This window comes from Artemia sp. Qi Xiang Cuo, chromosome 10 (assembly GCF_049724085.1).
Source record: "Artemia sp. Qi Xiang Cuo chromosome 10, ASM4972408v1, whole genome shotgun sequence".
In the NCBI taxonomy this organism is placed as follows: domain Eukaryota; kingdom Metazoa; phylum Arthropoda; class Branchiopoda; order Anostraca; family Artemiidae; genus Artemia; species Artemia sp. Qi Xiang Cuo.
In genome coordinates, this window is record NC_142803.1 from 32,980,036 (window position 1) to 33,002,813 (window position 22,778).

Sequence of the window (22,778 nt, forward strand, 5' to 3'; positions counted from 1 at the left end):
GGCTCTGTAATTATTCTTCCTGAAAAAAGTCCAATTTTGGCAGATAAGGACTTGATACCCCCAGAACAAGGTCTGATAGGCTGAAACAGATGGTGCAAATTTTATCAAATTCTTCCATCTTTTTTGGGGGCGTTTTCCTCCTTTTCGAAAATCAGGCCAATTTTATCAGGCTCGTGGCTTCCGGTGGGTTACGTTTACCATTAACACGAGTCACTGCTTACTTACAGTTGGTTACTATGAACTATTAGATAGCGAATTTTGGCTATCAATTCGAATCCCATTATGATAAGCAGGTGCGATGACAATAATTAGGGGGCATCAGCATCTTCCCCCTCAGACGGTGATAATGCCTATAATATATGTTACTACCGGAGCTCCTTGGTGACAAGATACTTTTGATTTATTTTTTTTATACAAAATATATAAAATAGTCATTGTTCAGTCTTATGCTACAAAGTGTTTTTAACGTGAACATGGTAGACTTTGTTGCACTAGAAAATTTCACTGGAATCCAAAAGACCTTCAGTTTCTTCAACAATTCCACATCCAGCTCTTGGCCCGGCGTTTCCAGTTTTCTGACTTTCCTCATTCCGACCTCGACCTAGATCATCTGGTCCAGCGTGGACAACAATTGCCCGTCCAATAACATTTCTTTCTCCGCATAGGGATATTTCCGAATCTTCGATATTAATTCTTGCTACTGCAGCTTCTTCAGTTGGTTCTTCGACAAACTGAATGTTTCCAAGATCACCGGCATGGCGCTTGGTATCATCTGGACCACCATGTGCTTCCTAGGAGGAAAAGATGCAGTTTAAACTAATGCATAATCGTGACTAGAATGCTAATCCAAACTGAAGGAAGATTTAGATTTAACAGTGACAAAAATAGGCTATTTAGAAAGACACTTCTCGTTATTAGTACACATTAGTTTGCTACCACAGCGAGTATTGAACTTCAATCATCTATCGCTAAAAGAGAGTGAGTGTACCATTAGGCTACCAGGGGGCTGTATTAATACTTTCCAGCCTTTCACCACGGGAATCTTAGTCGCAATTGCAAGTGACGCCAGAGCTTACTCCGTGGATGGAACGCCTATTCTGGCTTATAATTTTAATTAATTAAAAAAAAAATCAAAGTATTATTTTTTCACCTAAGTAGCGAAGTAAAGATCGCGTAAGAAACAAGAACGCTTTGTTTATTAACCATGCAAATGTCCTAAAGCGCTTGTGTTTTCATTGTACAGTCTTGCATTGTTTTATGTTTCCAGTATAGCAATGGTTTTGCATAATCCTTCAAACACAAGGGAATATCGTCGGTCGGTTTATTTGTATTAGTTTTACAGATAAGCTATATTTTGCGCAGGCTGTGGAGCAATAATTCTTACTCGTGCTAATTTTTAACTTTGCTCTTTATTTCCATCAGAAAAACTTCGTTTTTAGAAAGTAAATTTTGCGCTTTTGTAGTTTTTGGAAAATAAACTTGGTAAAACCTAAATAATAAACATAGATATTACTATTCGTAGTAGCTAGAGAGATAAAAGAGTGAACGACACAAAACTTGCAGTTGCTCCTATGCTGAAGGTTGGGGTTATTCAACCGTTCCATTATTATATTATGTCTGACAATTGCGTTACTCGTAACTAACAAATGTAACTAACAATGTTAGCAATAAATTTGACAATGTTAGAAACAAAAGTGTTTATCAACAAAATTTGTTTGCTAACAATTCTCAGGAACGCATAATGGGGCGACAAGCGGAATAAATATGTAGTCAAAAAATAGAAATTCAGCACTTCCAAAAAAACTTCCGAATTAGGGATTTGTAAAACAAAGTGTAAACTTCCAAATTAAGGTTTTTGATGGTGGTGATTTTAATACTGTAGTTTTTACTTCGACTTTACATCATGTTTTAGAAGTCTCTGTCTCTTTTTGCAATATCCAAAATTTGTCTCGATATTAGAACTTATTGTTCACTTGAATCTGACAAATAGTTATTATTTCTAATTCAGCGTTTATCGAGAAGTTTTTCCATTCAAATGTTTCTTTAAAAAAACAAATTTTTAAACTCTGGACAAATGATGTGAAAAAGCAAGACTAGATACATACGACTGTTAGCCTATGATCGCTGACTAGTGCCACTAATCTCGTTACACAAATATTTATAGCCAAATTAAAGAGAGTTGGCATTTATTGTCTTACCTGTTGATACACCTGTTGAACAAATTAAAGCCTTTCAGATAAAATTTCCATCAGATTCAAGGATTTTTAATAAAACTATGTTTACTGGTGTGTCTCCAAAACATTGGAAACAAGTGTTCATTTTACAAATTCCAAAGAAAGGTGGTAAATTTAGTTTTGACTGTACAAAGCAGATTACCTTAAGAGGATTCGAAACCTTAAATAACATTTTATGAGCATTAATGCCACCTGACTGTCTCAAAGACAAAGCTGCCATTAGCAAATTCTCCCAGGAGACTACTTATCATTGAAACCTACTGGGTGTTTTTAGTTTGAAAATAAAATTTTATTGGAGAAATTTTTTCGGTAAAGTTTTCAGTCAAAGCGGGTTGCACCACAAGAAACTTTCAGAGCTGCCAAATTGATCAAATAGCACTTCTTTTGAGGTCATTTTTGTCATTTTCCTAACAGGTAGGTGAAAATATTTTTAAGGGCTAGCCTTTCCTATATTTTGAAAAGAAAATTCTGCTCCCTTTTATCGAAAAAAATCACACTTTTTAATGATACAAGTGTCACTAAAACTGAATATCTCTATCTCTGGCACAAAATAAGAAAAGTTACAGGGTTTTTCTAAGGTTTTAGGGAAAGTAGGTGTCGGTTTCTAGCTGTTGGTGTCGGTTTATTCGGATCGCTTATCCAAGCTCTACAAGTTATGGGAAGACTAAATAGACTAAAATCAATCCTAAATACTTTGGCTACACAAACTAAAAAAGTTTGTTATGAACGAGATAGGTTGATTCTTTATGGTGTTGAGTCCCCTTAATATTACTTTTTCAATTGATATTAATGGACCTTGGGAATGCCTGTAACCTGTTTAGCAACAATATATTAGTTGAAGAGCTCCTTCGTGAATTTTGGATAGACCCCGCTTAACAGATATTATTTCATCCTTTTCCCCCATTCAAGTGGATAGAGAAGTAGTTTGCCATATGAATTTTGCCAAGAGCTAACGGATTAACACAAACTACTTTAACAAGTCAGATATACTTTTTTTTCTGGCAGAATTTAGTCTTTTTATGGTATATTGAAATACGTTGATGACATGATTCTTGATCATTGTAAGAAAAATATCAAGAAATGTCTATCAACATTATTTAGGATGTTACACACGAGGATCTAAAAATATCATGCTTATCGACTTTTTTAAAATCTAATATTCTAACGACACATACAAAATAAAAGCAAATCGAATACCCATAGCAACTTATATCGATTTTTCACACGATTTCAGCACCATGTCTGTCAATTGACAGGTTTTGTGTGTGTCATGGTTGGAGTGGTACCCGTAATCGTTATACCCGTCCACCTCTAAACGAAAATGGTAACGCTTCTTATAATCCAAGAAGTGTAAAATAAGCTAATAATTATCAAATTTGAATAAATAAACATCATAGGTAGGTTTTCTATGAAATTGGGTCTTCGATACCCAAGCTGATGTTCTTTGGGATCCAAAATCGGAATAGCATTTCGTTAATTTAGGGACCCAAAGGCATCTAAAGTGGGGATGGCAACTTGCTAATTCCTCTATCCTAGAAAACCTACTAAGTTGGCTTTCAGTTCTGAATTTTTTTTTTAGTTGGGCTCTGAGAGGTGTGATAATTTTTTTTTTAGCATTTTCCATGGTTAGAGCAGCCACAGATACTTTATAGTGCATACAAATGTCTTGTTCTGATGGCTTGATATTATTGCGTCTTAGGTGGAAAAGGGGGGAGATAGTATATCAACAGAGATTCGATTTCTATTTTAATCTATAGCAGAATTATTTTTCCCCAGCAAAACTGTTTCAACTCGTAATTATGCTGTCGGAATCCATTAAACATACTATCATGTTAATCCACATTACTTTATAGATTTTCATGATTACCGAAATTAGCAACGAGCATACCTGATTTTAAATACTTTTGTATTTCTCGGATGCCAAAATTAGCAATTTGTTGTCTTTATTTTAGATCCATTGAAGCACTAGCCGGGTACCCAAGCACCGACTTCTGTTTTACCGAGGTATGTAGATACCCTTTCATACTGAAGCCTCAAAAACTGTATAATAGACCCTACATTTTGAACTGGCATGTTGAACCTGCATTTAGAACATTAACACGGATGGGGTATGAAAATTACCCTCCGTGGGGCCTAGGGATGTATTTGGACTTAGCATATAATAGTTTGTTTTCCACTTTTATTGAAACAAAATGTTTGAGTGCAACAAAAATTATATCATTCACATGAGTAGTATGGGCTCAATATCTTTAAGCGCCATATACTCCCAGGGTCTCTCAATACCTGTAAGCGCCATGTATCCCCAGGTACCCCCAATGACAAGCGACCAGTATTCCTATTGCATCTGGTCTGTCGAGTATCTGGTATTACGTAATCATTCATGTTGTCGATGAAAAATGCCAAGAATACAAGCGCTATGTACCCCCTGATGCCCACACAGATACAAGTGCAGAGTACACCCATCATACGTATAACAAACATGGTGTTATCTCAGCTTCCGGTGGTATTTCCAGGAAACCCTTGCCAATTGTTATTTCTCGATGAAAGAATGCCATGAATTGATTATTGATTATCGATTATTGATTATTGATTATCAATTATTAATTATCGATTGTTCGTTATGGATTATTCATTATTGAATTTTTGTTTTTTTTTGTCATCTAGAATTTTTTGGTACTTAGAATTTTATAGCACACAATTTTATTGGAACTTCAAATTTTTAAAAAATTAGAATTTTTTGGGGTTTTTCATGCAACTGCCCCCGTGGTACTTTGCGGCTGGTCATCGACAGAACATTGTTCATTGTGTTTTCGATCAATATTAATTGTGCACTGGAAGGATAAACGCATGCTTCTTATTTTAAAAAGATAAGATGACATATTTCAAGAAAGAGTATCTACATGATAGAGTTGTCGTAGCATTGAATGCTGACAAGAATAAAATTAGAATTACGAAACAAGCACCAATGGTGACATCATTGGAAATATATGTGAGCGTTATTGTCGCAGTGAGAGATTAAATTTCTTTCGAGAATAGAAAACAATCAAATGTCATAGTGGTGGATATACCAGAGTAAAATTTCCAGAGATGAGAGTGCTTAAAGATGATACAAGCCTGAAACTAATAGTTTATGACGAGGGCCAACTTCTTATTAATTCTGCTGGTAATACGTTACCCGTTATTAAATCATATAACCATCTTTTTTGTATTACCATTCAGTGGAACGTAAAAACAAGACAGGCGTACTCCAGCATCGATGTCATAGATCATATCTTGTCTATGTTTTGGAACTGTTACCTATGTAAAAATAATGTGATAATAGACAGTGAAATCGAGGGTAAAATAAAAAGGACATTGCTATATAACATCGCCAAGGAAATTAAAAACAATTCAATGAAAAGCAAAGCATCGCTTAACGTTAATACTATCATTAGTAGTTTACCAACAGACACCATCACTGAAAAGAATAATATCAATGATGAAAAGTAAAGATAAAATACTTCAAGAAAGTATGTGCACAAAATAGAGTTATCGTAGCATTGAATGCTGACAAAGATAAATATTTGAACTATGAAACAAGCACTAATGGTGGCACCATTGGAAATGTACGTGAGCAATGTCATGAAAGTGAAAGATTAAGTTTCTTTGAACTAACAAAAAAATCCATCATTACTGATAGTAGATATACTAGAATAAAATATCCAGAGATGATAGTGCTAAAAGATAATGCATGCATAAAAGTAGTAGTTGAAAACAAGGGCCAACGTCTTGCTCACGACACAGGTAAAACGTTACTTCTTGATAAATCCCCATTTTTCGGGTATTAGTATTCAACGGAATTTGAAAAATAGACGGGCGTAATGCTGCACCAATGTCATAAAACATATCTTGTCTAAGTGCCAGTAGTGTTACCTGTGTATAAGTAATGTGCTAATTGACAGTGAAATCGCAGGCAAAATAAAAAGGGCATTGGCTGATAATAACACCAAGGAAATTAATGGCAATTCAATTAAAAGCAAAGCATCGATGAACCTTACTAGTATCATCGATTGTTTAACAACAGACACGATCATTAAACAAAATAATACCAATGAAGAAATGTGTGATTAGATTGTAACTGAAACCTTGTTAAGAGTCGCATACGACCCAAGAGGAAATATAATGAATTATTTTCTGGAATGGATTCAATTCATTCATTTCTATGATGACATTCTGCATGCCGTTATTTCAATAAAAAATATTTTATTACACTACTTTGTTATGTTTCCATAATTTTTAGGGTACACTAGCGACTCCAACGTTTAGACTGTTTATTCAAAAATCGGAGGTGCAAGAACAGATGAAAGGGGAATTGAATCAGTTTGATCATTTAAAGTATCAAGAACTGGGAAAATAAAATGGGTTTTAATCAATTTTTATCTGTAAAAGTACCAAGTACAATGAAAATGAAACGAGGTTTATTTGGTTTTACATATAAAAGTGCCAAAAAAAAACTTGAAAATAAAAAAGGATTTTAGTCGATTAAATCTGTAAAAGTACCAACAACAGTACGCTAAGAGGTAAAACCAGGATCAGAGGAGTTTTTTAGATTTTTGTATAGGCCAAAATTTATTTTTACTTAATGATATTCTAATACCATTGGAAGAAACGACTATTGAATGCCTCGCTTTTCTACGTTAAGAGGTGAAACCCAGACCGGAGAAGTTTTGAGACTTGTCATAGATCAGAGATGCAACAACGGGATACTTCTTTTATTTTTTTGCTTATTCAGCTATAAAATAAGGACCTATATTCAGACTAAAAACGAACAGAAGTTGTTCCGTGTTTGATAAAGCAAACCTATACATAATGCCTCGCTGTTTACACAACGAAGTGACGCCAAAAACAGAGGAGTTTTTTTTTATAGATTTTTCAAAGCCAAGAGTTTATTTTTTTTTAATGACATTCTAATAGCAAGGAAAAGAACTACTAGTGAATGCCTCACTGTTTACGCTAAGAGATGAGACCAAGGCCAGAGAAGTATTTTTTTTAGATTCTACATAGACCAGAGCTTATTTAATTTAATTACATTCTAGCAGCATGAAAAAAAAACAACTGTTGAGTGCATCCCTGTTTACGGTGAGAGGTGAAACCAAGATCAGAAGAAATTTTGAGATTTTTCCTGGCCAAAATTTATTTTTCTTAATGATATTCTAATACCAGAGGAAGGACACTCTAATAGCATGGAAAAAACGGCTATTGAATACCTCGCTGTTTACGCTAAGAGGTGAAATCAAGACCAGATGATTTTTTTTTAGATTTTTCATAGGTCAGAGTTTATTTTCTTAATGACATTAAAATAGCAAGGAAAAGAACGACTATCGAATGTCTTGCTATTAATGTTAAGAAATGAGACCAAGACCAGAGGTTTTTTTTGAAAATTTTCATAGGTCAAAGATGGAACAATGGGACATTTCTTTTATTTTTTGTTTATTCATCTATAAGTAAGAAGCTATATTAAGACTAAAAACGAACAGAAGTTGTTCCGTATATGAGGAAGCAAACCTTTACTTATTGCACCGCTGTTTACGCTAAGAGGTGAAACCAAGACCAGAGAAGTTTATTGAGATTTGTTATAGCCCACAGATGATTTTTCTTTTTCATAAGCTAGATTTTTATTTTTCTTAATGACATTCTAATACCATGGGAAAGAATGGCTATTGAATGCATCGCTGTACAAGCTGAGAAGTGAAACCAAGTTCCGAAAAGATTTTGCGTTTTTAAATAGGCCAGAGATGCAACAACGGGACAATTCTTTTATTTTTTGTTTCTTCAACAATAAAGAAAGGACCTAGATTAAGACTGAAAAATAACAAAAGTTGTTCCGTATATAAGGAAGCAAACCTTTACTTCTTGCTTTGCTGTATACGCTAAGAGGTCAAACCAAGACCAGAGGAGTTTTTTTTAATTCTTCATAGGCCAGAGTTTTATTTTTCTTAATGACATTCTAATAGCAAGGAAAAGAACGACTACTGAATGCCTCGGTGTTTACGCTAAGAGGTGAAAACAGGACCAGAGAATTTTTTTTAGATTTTTCTTAGACCAGACCAGAGTTTATTTTTCTTAATGACATTCTAATAGCATGGAAGAGAACGACTATTGAATGCCTAGCAGTTTACACTAAGAGGTGAATCCAGGACCAGAGGAGTTCTTTTTTAGACTGTTCATAGACTAGACCAGATTTTGTTTTTCTTATTGACATTCTAATAATATGGAAAAGAACAACTATTGAATGTCTTACTGTTGAAGCTAAGAGGGGAAAACAAGACCGGACGACTTTTTGAGATTTTTCCTATGTCACAGATGAACCAATGGGGCACTTCATTTATTCAACTATAAACTAAACCAAGACCAGATGAGTTTTCTGATATTTTTCAAATTTCGTCCAAAATTTCGTCTGATCTTGGTTTCACCTCTTCGACTAAACAGAGAGGCATTCAATAGTTACTCTGTTCCATGCTACTAGAATGTCATTAAGAAAAATAAACTCTAGTCTATGAAAAATCTAAAAAAAGACTCCTCTGGTCTTAATTTCACCTCTTAGTGTAAACAGCGAGGCAATACGTAGAGGTTTGCTTCCTCAAATACGGAACAAATTTTGTTCCTTTTTAATCTTAATGTAGGTCTTTACTTTATACTGAGGACCTCTGGTCTCCTCCGGTCTTGGTCTCATCTCTTAGTGTAAACAGCGAGGCATTCAATACTCGTTCTTTTCCATGCTACGAGAACGTCATTAAGAAAAAAACATTGACCTATGAAACATTTCAAAATTTCGTCTGATCTTGGTTTCACCTCTTAGCATAAACAGGGAAGTATGCAATAGTTGTTCTTTTCCATGCTACTAGAATGTCATTAAAAAAAATATACTCTGGTCTATGAAAAATTTAAAAAGATAGACTCCTCTGGTCTTGGTTTAATCTCTTAGTGTAAACAGTGAGGCATTCAATAGTTGTTCTTTTTCTTACCATTAGAATGTCATTAAGAAAAATAAACTCTGGCCTACGAGAAATAAAAAAATACTCCTCTGGTCTTTGTTTCACCTCTTAACGGGGGGAGGAGGCTGTCAACATCAAAGACATAATTTCCGGACCTTTCGAGATGGATTTCGGGAAAATATAAGGCGTTGGAGTGGTTATCCACCCTTTAATCACTCTGAATCATAAAAAGTGCAATGGAACTTTTGATTACCAATCCAATGACCCCCCTCCAAAGCTTACACGATCACCTGTTCTATATATACCTTATATGCCCCCGGGCATAACTCACGACCCTTGTCCTGAGGGCGCTAGAGGAGTTATCAACATCAAAGACATAATTTTTTGACTTTTCAACTAAGTTGTACAAAATGGCTATCTCAAAATTATGATTGGATGTGTTTGCGCAACTGGTGGGCGTGTGAGGGGGTTATTTGCCCTCAAATCACTTTCGAATTTAAAAAGAGCACTATCCCTTTCAATTTTCAACCGAATGAGCTCTTTTCGAAGTTTCTACGACAAAAATGGCCATCTCAAACATTCTATCACATGCTTTTCGAGAAAATAAGAGATTTGCGCGGGGGGGGGGGTATCCACCCTCTGCCCTGAGTGCTATTGAGGGTTGTCAGCCTTAAAGACACAATTGTCGGACCTTTCAATTACGTTGAAAAAAATGCTACCTCAAAATTTTGATTATATGTGTTTGGGGAAACGGTGGGTTTGGGAGGGTGGATAGTTGCCCTCCAATCAATTTTGACAATTAAAAAGGGCACTAGGGCTTTCAATTTTCAATCGAATGAGCTTTTTTTAAGTTTCTACGATAACAAATGGCCATCTCAAAATGTCTATCAGGTGCATTTCAGGGAAATACGAGGTGTATGTGTGTGTGTGGGGGGGGGCGGTACCCATCCTCCGATCACTCTGAATCTCAAAAAGGGCAATATAAATTCTGATTAACAGTCCAAAGATCCCCCTTCGAAGTGCATAGGATTACCCTTTCTATATAAACCTTAAATGGCCCCAGGGCATAACTTACAACCCTTGACTTGAGTGCTGGGGGAAGGGGGGGTTTCATCCTCAAAGACATAATGTTCGGATCTTTCGACTACGTTGGACAAAATGGCTATCTCAATACCTTGATTGAATGTTTGGGGAAATGGTGGGCGTGGGAGGGGAGTTTGTTGCCCTCTAATAACTTTCGAATATTGAAAAGGGCACTAGCGCTTTCAATTACCAATCGAATGACCCCTTTTTGAAGTTTCTACGACATTTCCTTCGATACAAAGTGCCCTGGTCAAAACAAAAAAAAACAAAAATAATCGATCTTTCCCATGGTATTAGAATGTCAAAAGGAAAAATAAACTCTGGCCAAAGAAAAATCCCCAAAAAATACTCTGGTCTTGGTTTCACCCCTAGGCGTAAACAGCCGGCTATTCAATAGTCGTTCTTTTCCATGCTATTAGAATGTCATTAAAAAATAAACTCTGGACTAAAAAAATCTCATTAAACTCCTCTGGTCGCGGTTTCACCTCTTAGCGTAAACATCGATGGAATAAGTAAAGTTTTGCTTCCTCATATAGGGAACAAGTTCTGTTCGTTTTTAGTCTTAATGTAGCTCCTTACTTATAGTTGAATAAACAAAAAATAAAAGAAGTGTCCCATTGTTGCATATCTAACCTATGAAAAATCTCCAAAGACTCCTCTGGTCTTGGTTTCATCTCTTATTGTAAACAGTGGGGCAGTCAAAAGTCGTCCTTTTCAATGCTTTAGAATGTCATTAAGAAAAGAAACTCATGACCTATGAAAAATCTCAAAAACTCCTCTGGTCATAGTATGACCTCTTAGCGTAAAAAGCGAGGCATTCAATACTCGTTCTTTGCCATTCTATTTGAATGTCATTAAGAAAAATAAACTCTGGATTACGAAAAATCTAAGAGTTTCCTCTGGTCTTGGTTTCACCCCTTAGCGTAAACAAGGAGGCAATCAATAGTCGTTCTTTTCGATGCTATTAAAATGCCATTAAGAAAAATAAATTCTAATCTATTAAAATCTGAAAAAAAATCCTTTTTTCCTTCGATTCACCTCTTAGAGTAAACAGCGAGGCAATAAGTAGAGGTTTGCTTCCTCATATACGGAACAATTCCTGTTTGTTTTTAGTCTCAATGTAGCTCCTTACTTTATAGTTGAATAAAAGAAAAAAATAAAAGAAATGACCCATTGTTGCATTTCTGACCTATTAAAAATCTCAAAACTACTCTCGTCTTGGTTTCATGATATTCTAATATCATGGGAAAGAACTACTATTGAATACCTCACTATTTACGTTAAGAGATGAATCCCATACCTGAGGAGTTTTGAGATTTTTCATAGGTCAGTGATGCAACTTCTTATATTTTAAAAAGAACTTGACAGGTTCTTTAATTTTTCGTTTATTCAACTATAAAGTAAGGACCTACATTAAGACTAAAATAAACAGAAGTTGTTCCATATATGAGGAAGCGAACCTTTACTTATTGCCTTGCTATTAACGCTAAGAGGTAGAACCAAGGCCAGAGGATTTTTTTTATCTTTGCTTTTCACAGACCAGAGTTTTTTTTAATAAGATTCTAATAGCATCGAAAATATCGAGTCTTGATTGACTCGTTGTTTACGCTAAGAGGTGAAGCCAAGACCAGAGTAGTTTTGAGACTTTTAATATGTCAGAAATGCAACAATTGTCATTAATGATTTGATCTGTAAAAGCACCAAGAACTGTACGCTAAGAGGTGAAACTAGGACAAGAAAAGTTTTTGAGATTTTTCATAGGACAGAGTTTATTTTAATTAATGATATTCTAATGTCATAGGAAAGAACGACTACTAAATGCCTCGTTATTTACGTTAAGAGGTGAATCCCAACCAGAGAAGTTTTGCGATTTTTCATAGGTCAGAGATGCAACAACGGTATGTTTCTTTTATTTTTTCGCTTATTCAACTATAAAATTGAATGAACTATTTACGGTAAGAGGTGAATCCTATACCATAGGAGTTTTTTGAGATTTTGTAGATCAGAGATGCAACTACGGTACACTTCTTTTATTTTTTTTTCGTTTATTTGACTATAAAGTAAGGACTACATTAAGATTAAAACAAACAGAAGCTGTCCCATATATGAGGAAGCGAACCTCTACTTATTGCCTTGCTATTTACGCCAAAAGGTAGAACCAAGACCAGAGTAGTTTTTTTCATCTTTTATTTTTCATCGGCCAGATATTTTGTTCTTAATAACATTCTAATAGCATCCAAAATAGCTTGGTGCTTTTACGGAAAGTTCTTGGTGCTTTTAAAGATCAAATCGATTAAAATACCCTTTAATTTTCAAGTTTTTCTTAGCACTTTTACATGTAAAACGAATTCAAAGCTCTTTTCATTTTCATTGTTCTTGGCACTTTTACAAGTTAAAGTTGACTAAAACCCACTTTCATTTTCCTAGTTCTTGGCACTTTTACAGATTAAATCGATTCAAATCCCCTTTCATCTGTTCTTGCATCTCCTACTTTTGAATAAACATTCTAAATGTTAGAAATGCTAGTGTACCCTAAAAATAATGGAAACATAACAAAGTAATGTAGTAAAATATTTTTTATTGAAATAATGGCATTTAGAATGTCATGATTAAAATGAATGCATTGAGTCCAAAAAAAATTATATTTTTCTTGACATGACATTTATTTCATTTTGGGATCGTACATGACTTTTAACAGGGTTTCAGTTACTACCTTCAAGGTTCAAGGTTTCAGTCATCACGCATTTCATCATTGGTATTATTCTGTTCAATAAAGGTACCTGTTGGTAAACAGTCGATGATACTACTAAGGTTCACCGATGGTTTCCTTTTCATTGAATTGCCATTAATTTCGTTGGTGATATTATCTGCCAATGCCCTTTTTTATTTTGCCTACGATTTCACCGTCTATTATCACATTATTTTTACACAGGTAACACTTCTGGCACTGAGATAAGATATTTTTTATGACATTGGTGAAGAAATACGCCTGTCTTCTTTTCACCTTCCGCTGAATGCCAATACTAGAAAGATGGCGATAGGATATATCAAGAGGTAAGGTGTTACCTGCGCTATAAGCAAGAAGTTGACACTCGTTGTCAACTATTACTTTTATGCATGTACTATCTTTAAGCACTATCATATCTGGATATATTATTCTAGCATATCCATCATCAGTAAAGTTGAATTTTTTCGGTAGTCCAAAGAAATTTAATCTCTCACTGTCATGACAATGCCCATAAACATTTTCAATGGTGTCACTATTAATGTTTGTTTCGTAGTTCAAGTATTTATATTTGTCAGCATTAAATGCTACGATAACTCTATCATGTGCACATACTTTCTTGAAGTATTTCATTTTCAGTTTTTCATCATTGCTATTTTTCTGTTCAATGATGGTATCTGTAGGTAAACTACCAATGACAGTATTAACGTTCAGCGATGTTTTAATTTACATTGAATTGCCTTTAATTTACTAGGCAATGCTATCTACCAATTTCCGTTTTTATTTTACCCTCGATTTCAATGTCTTTTATCACATAATTTTTACATAGGTAACGATTCTGACACATAGACAAGATATGATTTATGACATTGGTCCTGGAGTATGCCTGTCTTGTTTTTACGTTCCGTTAAATGGTAATACCAAAGAGATGATGATACTATCTAAAAGTGGCTAACATGTTACCAGCAGCACTAGCAAGAAGTTGCCCATCGTCATCAACTATTAGTTTTAGACTGGCATTATCTTTAAGCGCTATCATCTCTGGAGGTGTTACTCTTGTATATCCACCACTATGACATTTGAATTTTTTCGGTCCTCCAAAGAATTTTAATCTCACTTCCAAAACAAAGCTCACATAAATTTCCAATTATGTCGCCATTAGTGCTTGTTTCGCTGTTCAAGTATTTTTACTTGTCAGTATTCAATGCTACGACAACTCTATCACGTAGATACACTTTCTTGAAATGTTTCATCTTTACTTCTTAAAATAAGACTGTGTGTTTATCCTTCCAGTGCACAAATTATATTGATCAAAAACAAACAATGAACCATGTACTTTCAATGACGAGCCACAGAGTACCACGAGAGCAGTTGCATGAAAAAAATATCAAAAAACAATGTTCACCAAAGATTACATGTCCGTTTAAGACATGAAAAAATCTAAGTTCCAAAAAATTATATGTCTCAAAATTGTAAGTCCAAAAAAAATCTTAGTCCAAAAAAGGAAAAAAATTCTAAGTCCGCTAAAAAATAAAAAAATCGAAGTTCAAAAATATTGGGTGGAGGGGGCACAAATTTTGAAGGGGATCATTGGGGCCCTGGAGTGGTGTCTTGGAGCCCTGGAGTGGGTACTTAGGGCACTGGAGGGGAACTTAGGGCCCTGGAGGGGAGCTCAGGGACAAAACACAAGCACAAGCCTGGTAATGGAACACCGGTGTAATCATGAAATTTACATTACAAAAAGTATACCTGCTCGATTGTAATCATTATAATTTTTGGAGATCAAAACATGTTTCATTAACCATCAAAAGAATATGTCTGTTCAGCAAGCACCTCAAATCAATGTGGTGTGCAAATTCATAGAGTGACGCCAAAAAAGGTTCCCGGAAACAAATCACTGATAGTATTTACCATATATCCTGCTCCAATTGAGAAATCGATTGCGCAATTAACTTGTTACGATATTGTGACGCTTAACATCAGTGGGCTAGCACCCCAGAAGCAATATATTGATTGCCTAGAGTTTATTTCTAATGACATAATATCATCAATGACTTGTTGAACTCAGTCGAGTAACGTGTCGTTCTTTTACCATATGAAATCATATGGGTGCGCGAAAGCACAGGATGGCTGGCCCCCAGCCCCCCATTGTACTTCCTGGCTGAAGGGCCACGAAACGGAGATCAGCACCGCCGGTTTGGATCTTAAGGGTCTAGTGCCGTCATACTTACTTACTTACTTTACTTATACATATGAAATCATGGGTCTCATGTTTGATTCATACCTTAGACAAATTTCATAGAATCAATGGAAAACTACTTAAAAGCTAAAAGATGTGTCGTTGGAAAAGAAAACATGTCGCCATATATACTTGTAGTTAACAATAATGCTAAGTTCAAAAAACATCTAAGTTCAAGGAAATTCTAGGTTCCCAAAAAAATAACCAACTAAACAACAATAAATAAACCAATAATAAATAATCGATACTCAGTAATTCTATGTCAAGAAAACTCTAAGTCTAAAAATTCTAAGTCCAAAAAAATCTTGTCCAAAAAAGGAAAAGAAACTCTAAGTCCCCAAAAAATAAAAAAATCGAAGGTAAAACATTGGGTGGAGGGGCAAACAATTTTGGGGGATAATTGAAGCCTTGGAGTGGGGGCTTAGGGCCCTGGAGGTGAGCTCGGGGCCCTGGAGGGGAGCCCAGGGAAAAAACTCATGCGCAAGCCCGGTAATGGAACACCGGTGTGCACAGGACCATTATATTACAAAAAGAAAACCTGCTCGATTGTAGTCATTACAATTTTTGGAAATCGAAACATGTTTCATTAACCATCAAAAAAATATGTCTGTCCAGCACGCATCTCAAATCAATGTGGTGTGCATATCCATGGAATGATGCTAAAAAAGGTTCCCGGAAACAAGTCACTGATAGCATTTACCATGTATCCAACTCCAATTGAGAACTCGATTGCGCAATTAAATCGTCACGATATTGTGACGCTCTTGTGAGCAATATATTGTGATCTTGTGAGCAATATATTGATTGCCTAAAGTGTATTTCTACTAACATAATATCATCAATGACTTGTTTACTCAGTCGAGTAACGTGCCGTTCTTTTACCATATGAAATCATGGGTCTCACGTTTGACTCATACATCAGACATAAATTTCATAGAATCAATGAAAAATTGCTTAGAAGCGACAAAATGTGTCTTTCGAAAAGAAAACATGTAACCATATATAACTGTTAACATGAAAACATGTCAGAAAACATGTCGCAATATATACTTGTAGTTAACAATAATGCTAAGTTCAAAAAAATTCTAAGTTCAAGAAAATTCTAGGTTCCAAAAAATAATAAAAATTAATAATCAATAAATCGATATTCAATATTCCATACTCAATAATCGATAATCAACAATCAATAATCGATAACCGATAATCATTAATGAATATTGATAATCAGTAATCAAATTCATGGCATTGTGTCATCGAGAAATTTCAGCTGGCAAGCGTTTTTTTTAGAAATATGACCGGAAGCTGAGATAACACCATGTGTGTCGTAGGAATGATGGGTGAACTGTGCGCTTGTGTCTCTGTAGGCATCCGGAGGTACACAGCGCTTGTATTCGTGGCATTTTTTCATCGACACCATGAATAATTACGGAATACCAGATGCTCGACAGACCAAATGCGATGGGAGTACTAGCCACTTAAAGTCATTGAGGGATCCCAGGGGTACATGGTGCTTAAAGGTATTGAGGGACCCCGAGGGTACATGGCGCTTAAAGGTATTGACCACATACTACTCACATGGTCGACTGAACAAAAGAAAGGGGAGTGGGTAGAGGTGTTGCTGAAGGATAATAAATATGAAGAACCCCCTCCCCTTCAAGTGATAATTACCAAAAACGCTTTTTGGTATATATTTTAGGTGGTAAAGTTTTTGGGGTTGATAGCAGAACGACTCCTAAACCACAAGGGACGTTGGACATAAATGAGATTTCTTTTTAAGGCACTTTAGGACGCTAGCATATAGGATGAAGGAAGAGGAAGGGGCAGCTCCCCTCATATGGAACAACTTCTGTTCGGTTTAGGTTTTAATTTTGCTCCTTACTTTCAGTTGAAACACTTTTTTATTATTACTTAATTCCCGTTATAAGACGCTGATGTCTATAGTTAATGGGAAAACTTTGGTTCATAGATTGAATATTTTACTCAGCCTCATTCGAAGATCTCAGTCGACTTCGAAGAATGAGAAAATATTTAATCTGTGTTCCTTAATAATTGGGCATAGAAAAGGCGAAATGCATTTGAATATAATTAGTCAAATAAAAAAAGTCATCGCTTGTTGTTCAATAGAAAATTTTCGGTTATTTTAAGGAGGAGGTGGCATTTCTTGCATAATTACATTTTTAAATTTCGGGTGGATTAAAACCCGATTAAACTATAATAATCTATTCGGGTTGATTAATCTATAATTAATACAAAACCCATTTTTACAACAGCAAAGATGCGATCGGTTAAAAATAACATTACTATTGGCAAGGGTTTATTGACAAAGATGGATCAGTGTGTTCTGCCTGAGTAAAATATTCAAATTTTTGGTTTATAGATCTCCTCTTTGCAGGTTAAACAGCTTTTAAACTTGAATGTAAACATTGGGGAATGATGGGGTGGCTGCCTATTCAAAATTGATAATAGCTCTGAGTAACATATGATATTAGGAACAAATAGGTTTAAAATAGTAAATGATCAAGTTATTTTTCCAAATGAAAGTGAAGCCTAAAACTAAAACTTAAAAAAAAAGAGAAATCAAAAATCATTTAAACATTGGGAGAAATACCTTATTGGAATTTTAGTTACTATTGGTTGTCACGAGTTTATTGACAGAGATGGATCAGTGTGTTCTCCCTGAGTAAAATATTCAAGTTTTGCAATACTTACCCCAAACGGATTGAAATGGGGTCCTGTAGAAAGGCAGTCGTCGCCCGTTATGTTGCCGATCATGTGAACATGAAATCCATTAAAGCCAGGAGGAAGTCCTGTAACTTTTCCAGTAATCATGACAGGACTACTAGGATCTTCTTGATTCAGAAATACATCTCCTCTTAAATCTGGGAATCTTTTCGTAGGCTGTAGAGACACAAAAGCCTGACTCGGGCATGATGCAGGTAATTCAATGGGATTGGAAAGACAAGCCCCAATGCTGACTGCCAGTAATAATATTCTTAAAAAGAAAGCACTTTCTGTACTACAATAGCACTACTTATTAACACCACACCCTGGATGGGGAAAGAATTTCAGCCTGAATCCCCTCCTTCCTTCAACCGTGAATAACTGCAATAGTATGGAATATTTTTGGATCTGGTCATAAAAATAAAACTTCATAATTATCCCTCCCCTCTTTCCCTTCAAATAAAAATGAGGGATGTTCAAAAATGAGGATTTGTTCTCGAGTTTCACGCAGCTTAAACTTGAGTGTCGGCTGTATAATACGTAAGTACCATAATGTCTTGTAAAAATAAGAAAAAAAAATTTTTAAATTCGTTTCTTTAGATGGCTTCAACCAAATCCCAGTAACTTTAGGTCTACTTATGCCGCTATAACTTAACATAAATTATCCTATACTGTACAGCAAGTTCGATAGCTTTGGTGTAAGATCCCCCTTCTAAGCTAGCTAGGCTACAAATTCAGCTGGGCGGGGGACAAACTGAGGTCTGGGGGGAAACTTAGGTCGGGATGGGGCAGCTTCCCCCTGCCCGATAGCAAATTACGCCCCTGATAAACCCTCATTTTGTTGTTTGCATTCTGTTTAATATTTATTTTTCACCAACACTTGGTTCAGAATACTATTGAAAAAGAGCAACAACAGCAAACGGGCGCTAATTGGGGAGGGGGAGTTGATTGCCCTCTACATTTTATTATCTTACCCTTAGATTCTGAAAACAAACTTCTTTTTGATATTTTCACTGGCAAAATCAAAAGGAAATTAAGATTACCCCTCCAGTAAATATTCAGTGGTTTACTACTTCTGAAGGAAAATTAATAAACAAATAAAACTAGTACCATTAGATTTCTTATTTTATACTGTTTAAAAACATCATTGCCAATTTTCTTAAGATATACCTCTCCCTCTACCTCTGATGGTCGCACACATAGCCATAATAATATATTTCTCCGTTAATTGAATCTAGTAATACATCATACGTCCTTTGCTAAAAAAGGTTTCTGCAGTCTTGATTCGACACAACTTCATTCGTTTAGTATTATTCTTCCAGAAATGGCCAACCACTAAATTTTTACCCCCCCCCCCATAAAGATCTTGAAAATTTTCTTTTTTTTATCTTCGTTAAAAAGGTAGGAAAAGAATTGGTACTTATCGGTTATATAATAAACGCTCGAAAAGTGAAGTTTCGTTAAAGCTAATGAAATAAAATAAAATTATGATGAAAATATAATAGTTTAGTAACAAATTTGGGCTATATATTTGCAGACTAGGGGGGGGGGTAAACCATAGCATAAAGTAAACACGTAACCTAAACAAACCTATTCTGACCCAACCTAACCAAAATACCGACTAAATACTTAAATAAAATATAGCTGAAATTTATGTTCCAACCAAGCCAAAGCTAATTCTCTGGTACAAAGAAGTTGCTTGACCAGTTTCTTGTGTCATGCTCGCACCATTCGCAATCGAGATTCTCAAGTGTTTATTATATAACCGATAAGTACCAAAGAATCCTTGTCCCTCCCTACGTTCTGGTGAATTGGCATCCCTGATACAGCAGAAAGTAAATCCGGATCCATTCACTTATCCTTGCCTTTAGGCGGCAAAATGACCTTCAACGACTACCATATCTGTGGCCGAGTAAGGTTATAACACTAGAACAGGGAGATAGGGGTGTAGACAGGGACTAGTTGATAAGCTCAGGGCCCCTATACCAACCTGTAAAAATTATGTACAATTTGTACTCTTGATTATCTAAGGCAATGGTTCTCAAACTTAATTAGACACTGTACCCCTTTTTACTCACAAAACATTTTAGGTATCCCTTCTCAGTTATCGGTATTAAGTAAACTATAGCTAAAATATATAAATAAAATTGCCAGTCCTAGAGATAAAGGTTGTTAAATATAAATAAAATGGCCAGTCCTAGAGTTAAAGGGTTGTTGTTTTTTTTTGTTGGCCGGCCGCGTACCCCCTAAAATGTTTTGCGTACCCCCAAAGGGTACAGGTACCACAGTTTGAGAACCACTGATCTAAGGGCTACATGGTTAACGGTTCTGCTGTAACAGTGCAGTTCACGCCCTGTTCTGAACTTTACGCTATAATTGCAAATTTCTTGCTTTAGAAGAACCAACAAAATTCTTGTTTTCTGCTTCGTATTGTTTCTGTACCTATTTCTTACCAAGACCAGGCTCATTAAATTATGGATATAATCTAGCGCTACATCCAGGATGGGACTCCGTCAAATTGGAAGCAACAAATATGAATTTTTGGAATGACTGCTTTACGATAATGTTTCGTTCAGACAATAACATAAGGGGTTTTTCCGCCGTCCAAAAGAAAACTGTTAGCGAATATTTTTCCCAACAATCGTTTTTCCGCCGTCCAACTAACCATTGTTAAAGGATTTCTCTAATAAATCAAATATTTGTTGACGGAAATTGTTCGGGAGTTTAATGCGAAATATTCCAAAACAAGCAGGATGTGTACGTTTTATGCATACAATATTGATAGAGAATCGATGAATACTACTATTTCTTCTTTTTCCTCCTTTCTCTTTCTAGTTTTTTAGAAATATCTTTTCTAGTAATTTCATTGGAAAAATTAATTCTTCCGTTGAAAAAAATAGGGAAAAACTAAATTGCCACTTATTATCACATTAATTTGATATGATCAAAAATCTAACGATTTCACTTATGCAATAATCGAAAGATCTTAAGCCGAACTGGCCAGCCATGACAAAAACCAACAAAGAGAAAAACAAAAAAAAAAAAAAAAAAAACGAGACTGTGGCCAGTGAACACTGCCACAAGTGCAAGTTTCACTGGCCACAGTCTCGTTTGTTTGTTTTTTTTTTAGATTTTTGTCTTTGTTGGTTTTTACTTATGCAATCAAATTATATTTTTTACTAGGTTGATCCACTTCCTCTATACATCGAATAATTTATGTAAATGCACTAAACAGTTACTTTAGGAAAGCTTGAGCACTGGTATTTTAATTTTGCCTAAATTAAATGTACTTTGCCAATTAATAAAATGTTTTGTGACTTAGTTTCACTTGCTGGCATTAATAGTTATATTTTGTTTTCTATAAGATATGAACACTTTGAAATATGCTACTAATTGGATTTCAAAGCTTTTGTGTCAGTTGGGTATTATCAAGTTGATATAAACTCACGTCTCACAGCAACACTATCTTGAATCTTGGTCAGAATTTGTCTTTGAATTTCCTGCCCCATATCATGTTTCTGCGAATTGTGACCTAACTATTTCGGTAAAAATTTAGAATTGTGGCACCTGACAAGGAGACATGTTTCCAAAAGCCACCACGCTGAGATATGGTACTACCTCTATTCAATACTATTACTATTACTAGTAATTAAAATTTTGGTAAAAATAGAAGTAGTAATAAATCTCAGCATGGTGATTTTTGTAAACTTTTCTTCTAAGCTGGAAAAAGAAGGATTTTTAGAGAAAAGACTTGATGATAAAGGTTCTCCCCTTGGATGATGCGTTAACTAGGATCATTATACATATTTAAGAGAAGAATTGTTTTCTTAACATGTCTCCTTATCAGGTGCCTCAATTCTAAATTTATACCCCTATTTCTGTTAGCTAACAATTTTGTTTCCGCCGCCCAAACAAATTTTTGTTAGCTAACAATTGAACGGCGGAAAAACCCCCATAAACCCCAGTTACCGTGCTTCACTTACCTTGTCATTTTGTGAACGTTATATAATCTTTACTGAAGTCACGATCATATAGTACTGATTGGATTTGTTTCACTTACTTCCGTCCTTGGTTCTCAAATGTTGTTCAGTTTAGTTTAATAACCTTTAAATGAAAAACCAGTAATGATGACATTACATTAGGTAATGTTTGCGAAAAATCTTTTACTAATATAAATAGTAACAAGCGTAAGTGCACAAAGGCGTAAGTGACTTCTTGATAGGAGTGGGTTAAGATAAATTTTCGATACTAAGATAAACTTTATTATAAGCTTTTGGTACTTATGTATTAGCTGGTACACACGCAAGAAGTGAAGTTTGGTTAATGCTAATGAAATAAAATAAAAGAGGATGAAAATATGATAGTTTAGAAACAAACTTGGGCTACATATTTGCACATTAGAGGGAAAGGGTGGGGGTAAAGTATAGCATATATTAAACACGTAGCCTAACCTAGGTACCTTTTTTTCCCTCGTAAACCCCAAAAATCAATAGTTTAAATATTGTAAACGCAGTGAAAAACCACGGTTTGCGACCCATTTATCTACTGACAGATACCCGTTTGACTGGTTTCCTTTAGCATTTCCCTATACAGTATATAGCGTGTGTACCAGCTAATACTTAAGTACCATGTTTTTTTGTAACGTAATAGTCGTTGTCCTAATAATGTACCCTCCTTTTGGTCCCAGATATTGTCCCGGGAATATACAAAAACTAAAATAAAGCCACGAAAACAAAGAAATTCATACTTTCTAATATGCAGCTTGGTTTCATTCATCATATTATCATATTTCCCAATCTGCT

The 22,778-nt window shown here is 35.2% G+C and overlaps 1 protein-coding gene across 1 annotated transcript; it reads right to left on the bottom strand.

Annotated features, from left to right (window-relative positions):
- Positions 1-382: 382 nt before the first annotated feature.
- On the bottom strand, positions 383-22,073 carry LOC148947681 (uncharacterized). Its single transcript, XM_089096194.1, has 3 exons — positions 21,960-22,073; positions 17,965-18,247; positions 383-791 (listed from the first exon to the last, which is right to left on the bottom strand). The coding sequence occupies exons 1-3, from the start codon at positions 21,965-21,967 to the stop codon at positions 492-494; spliced, it is 591 nt and encodes a 196-aa protein (XP_088952320.1). The 5' UTR covers positions 21,968-22,073; the 3' UTR covers positions 383-491.
- Between the last annotated feature and the right edge of the window lie 705 nt (positions 22,074-22,778).

What these genes read in the sequence shown, in the direction of transcription:
- LOC148947681 (XM_089096194.1), bottom strand. An exon ending in CCCATTTCAATCCGTTTGGG is followed by an intron (nt 792 to 17,964) that starts GTAAGTATTGCA and finishes TTTTCCTCCTAG; the next exon opens with GAAGCACATGGTGGTCCAGA.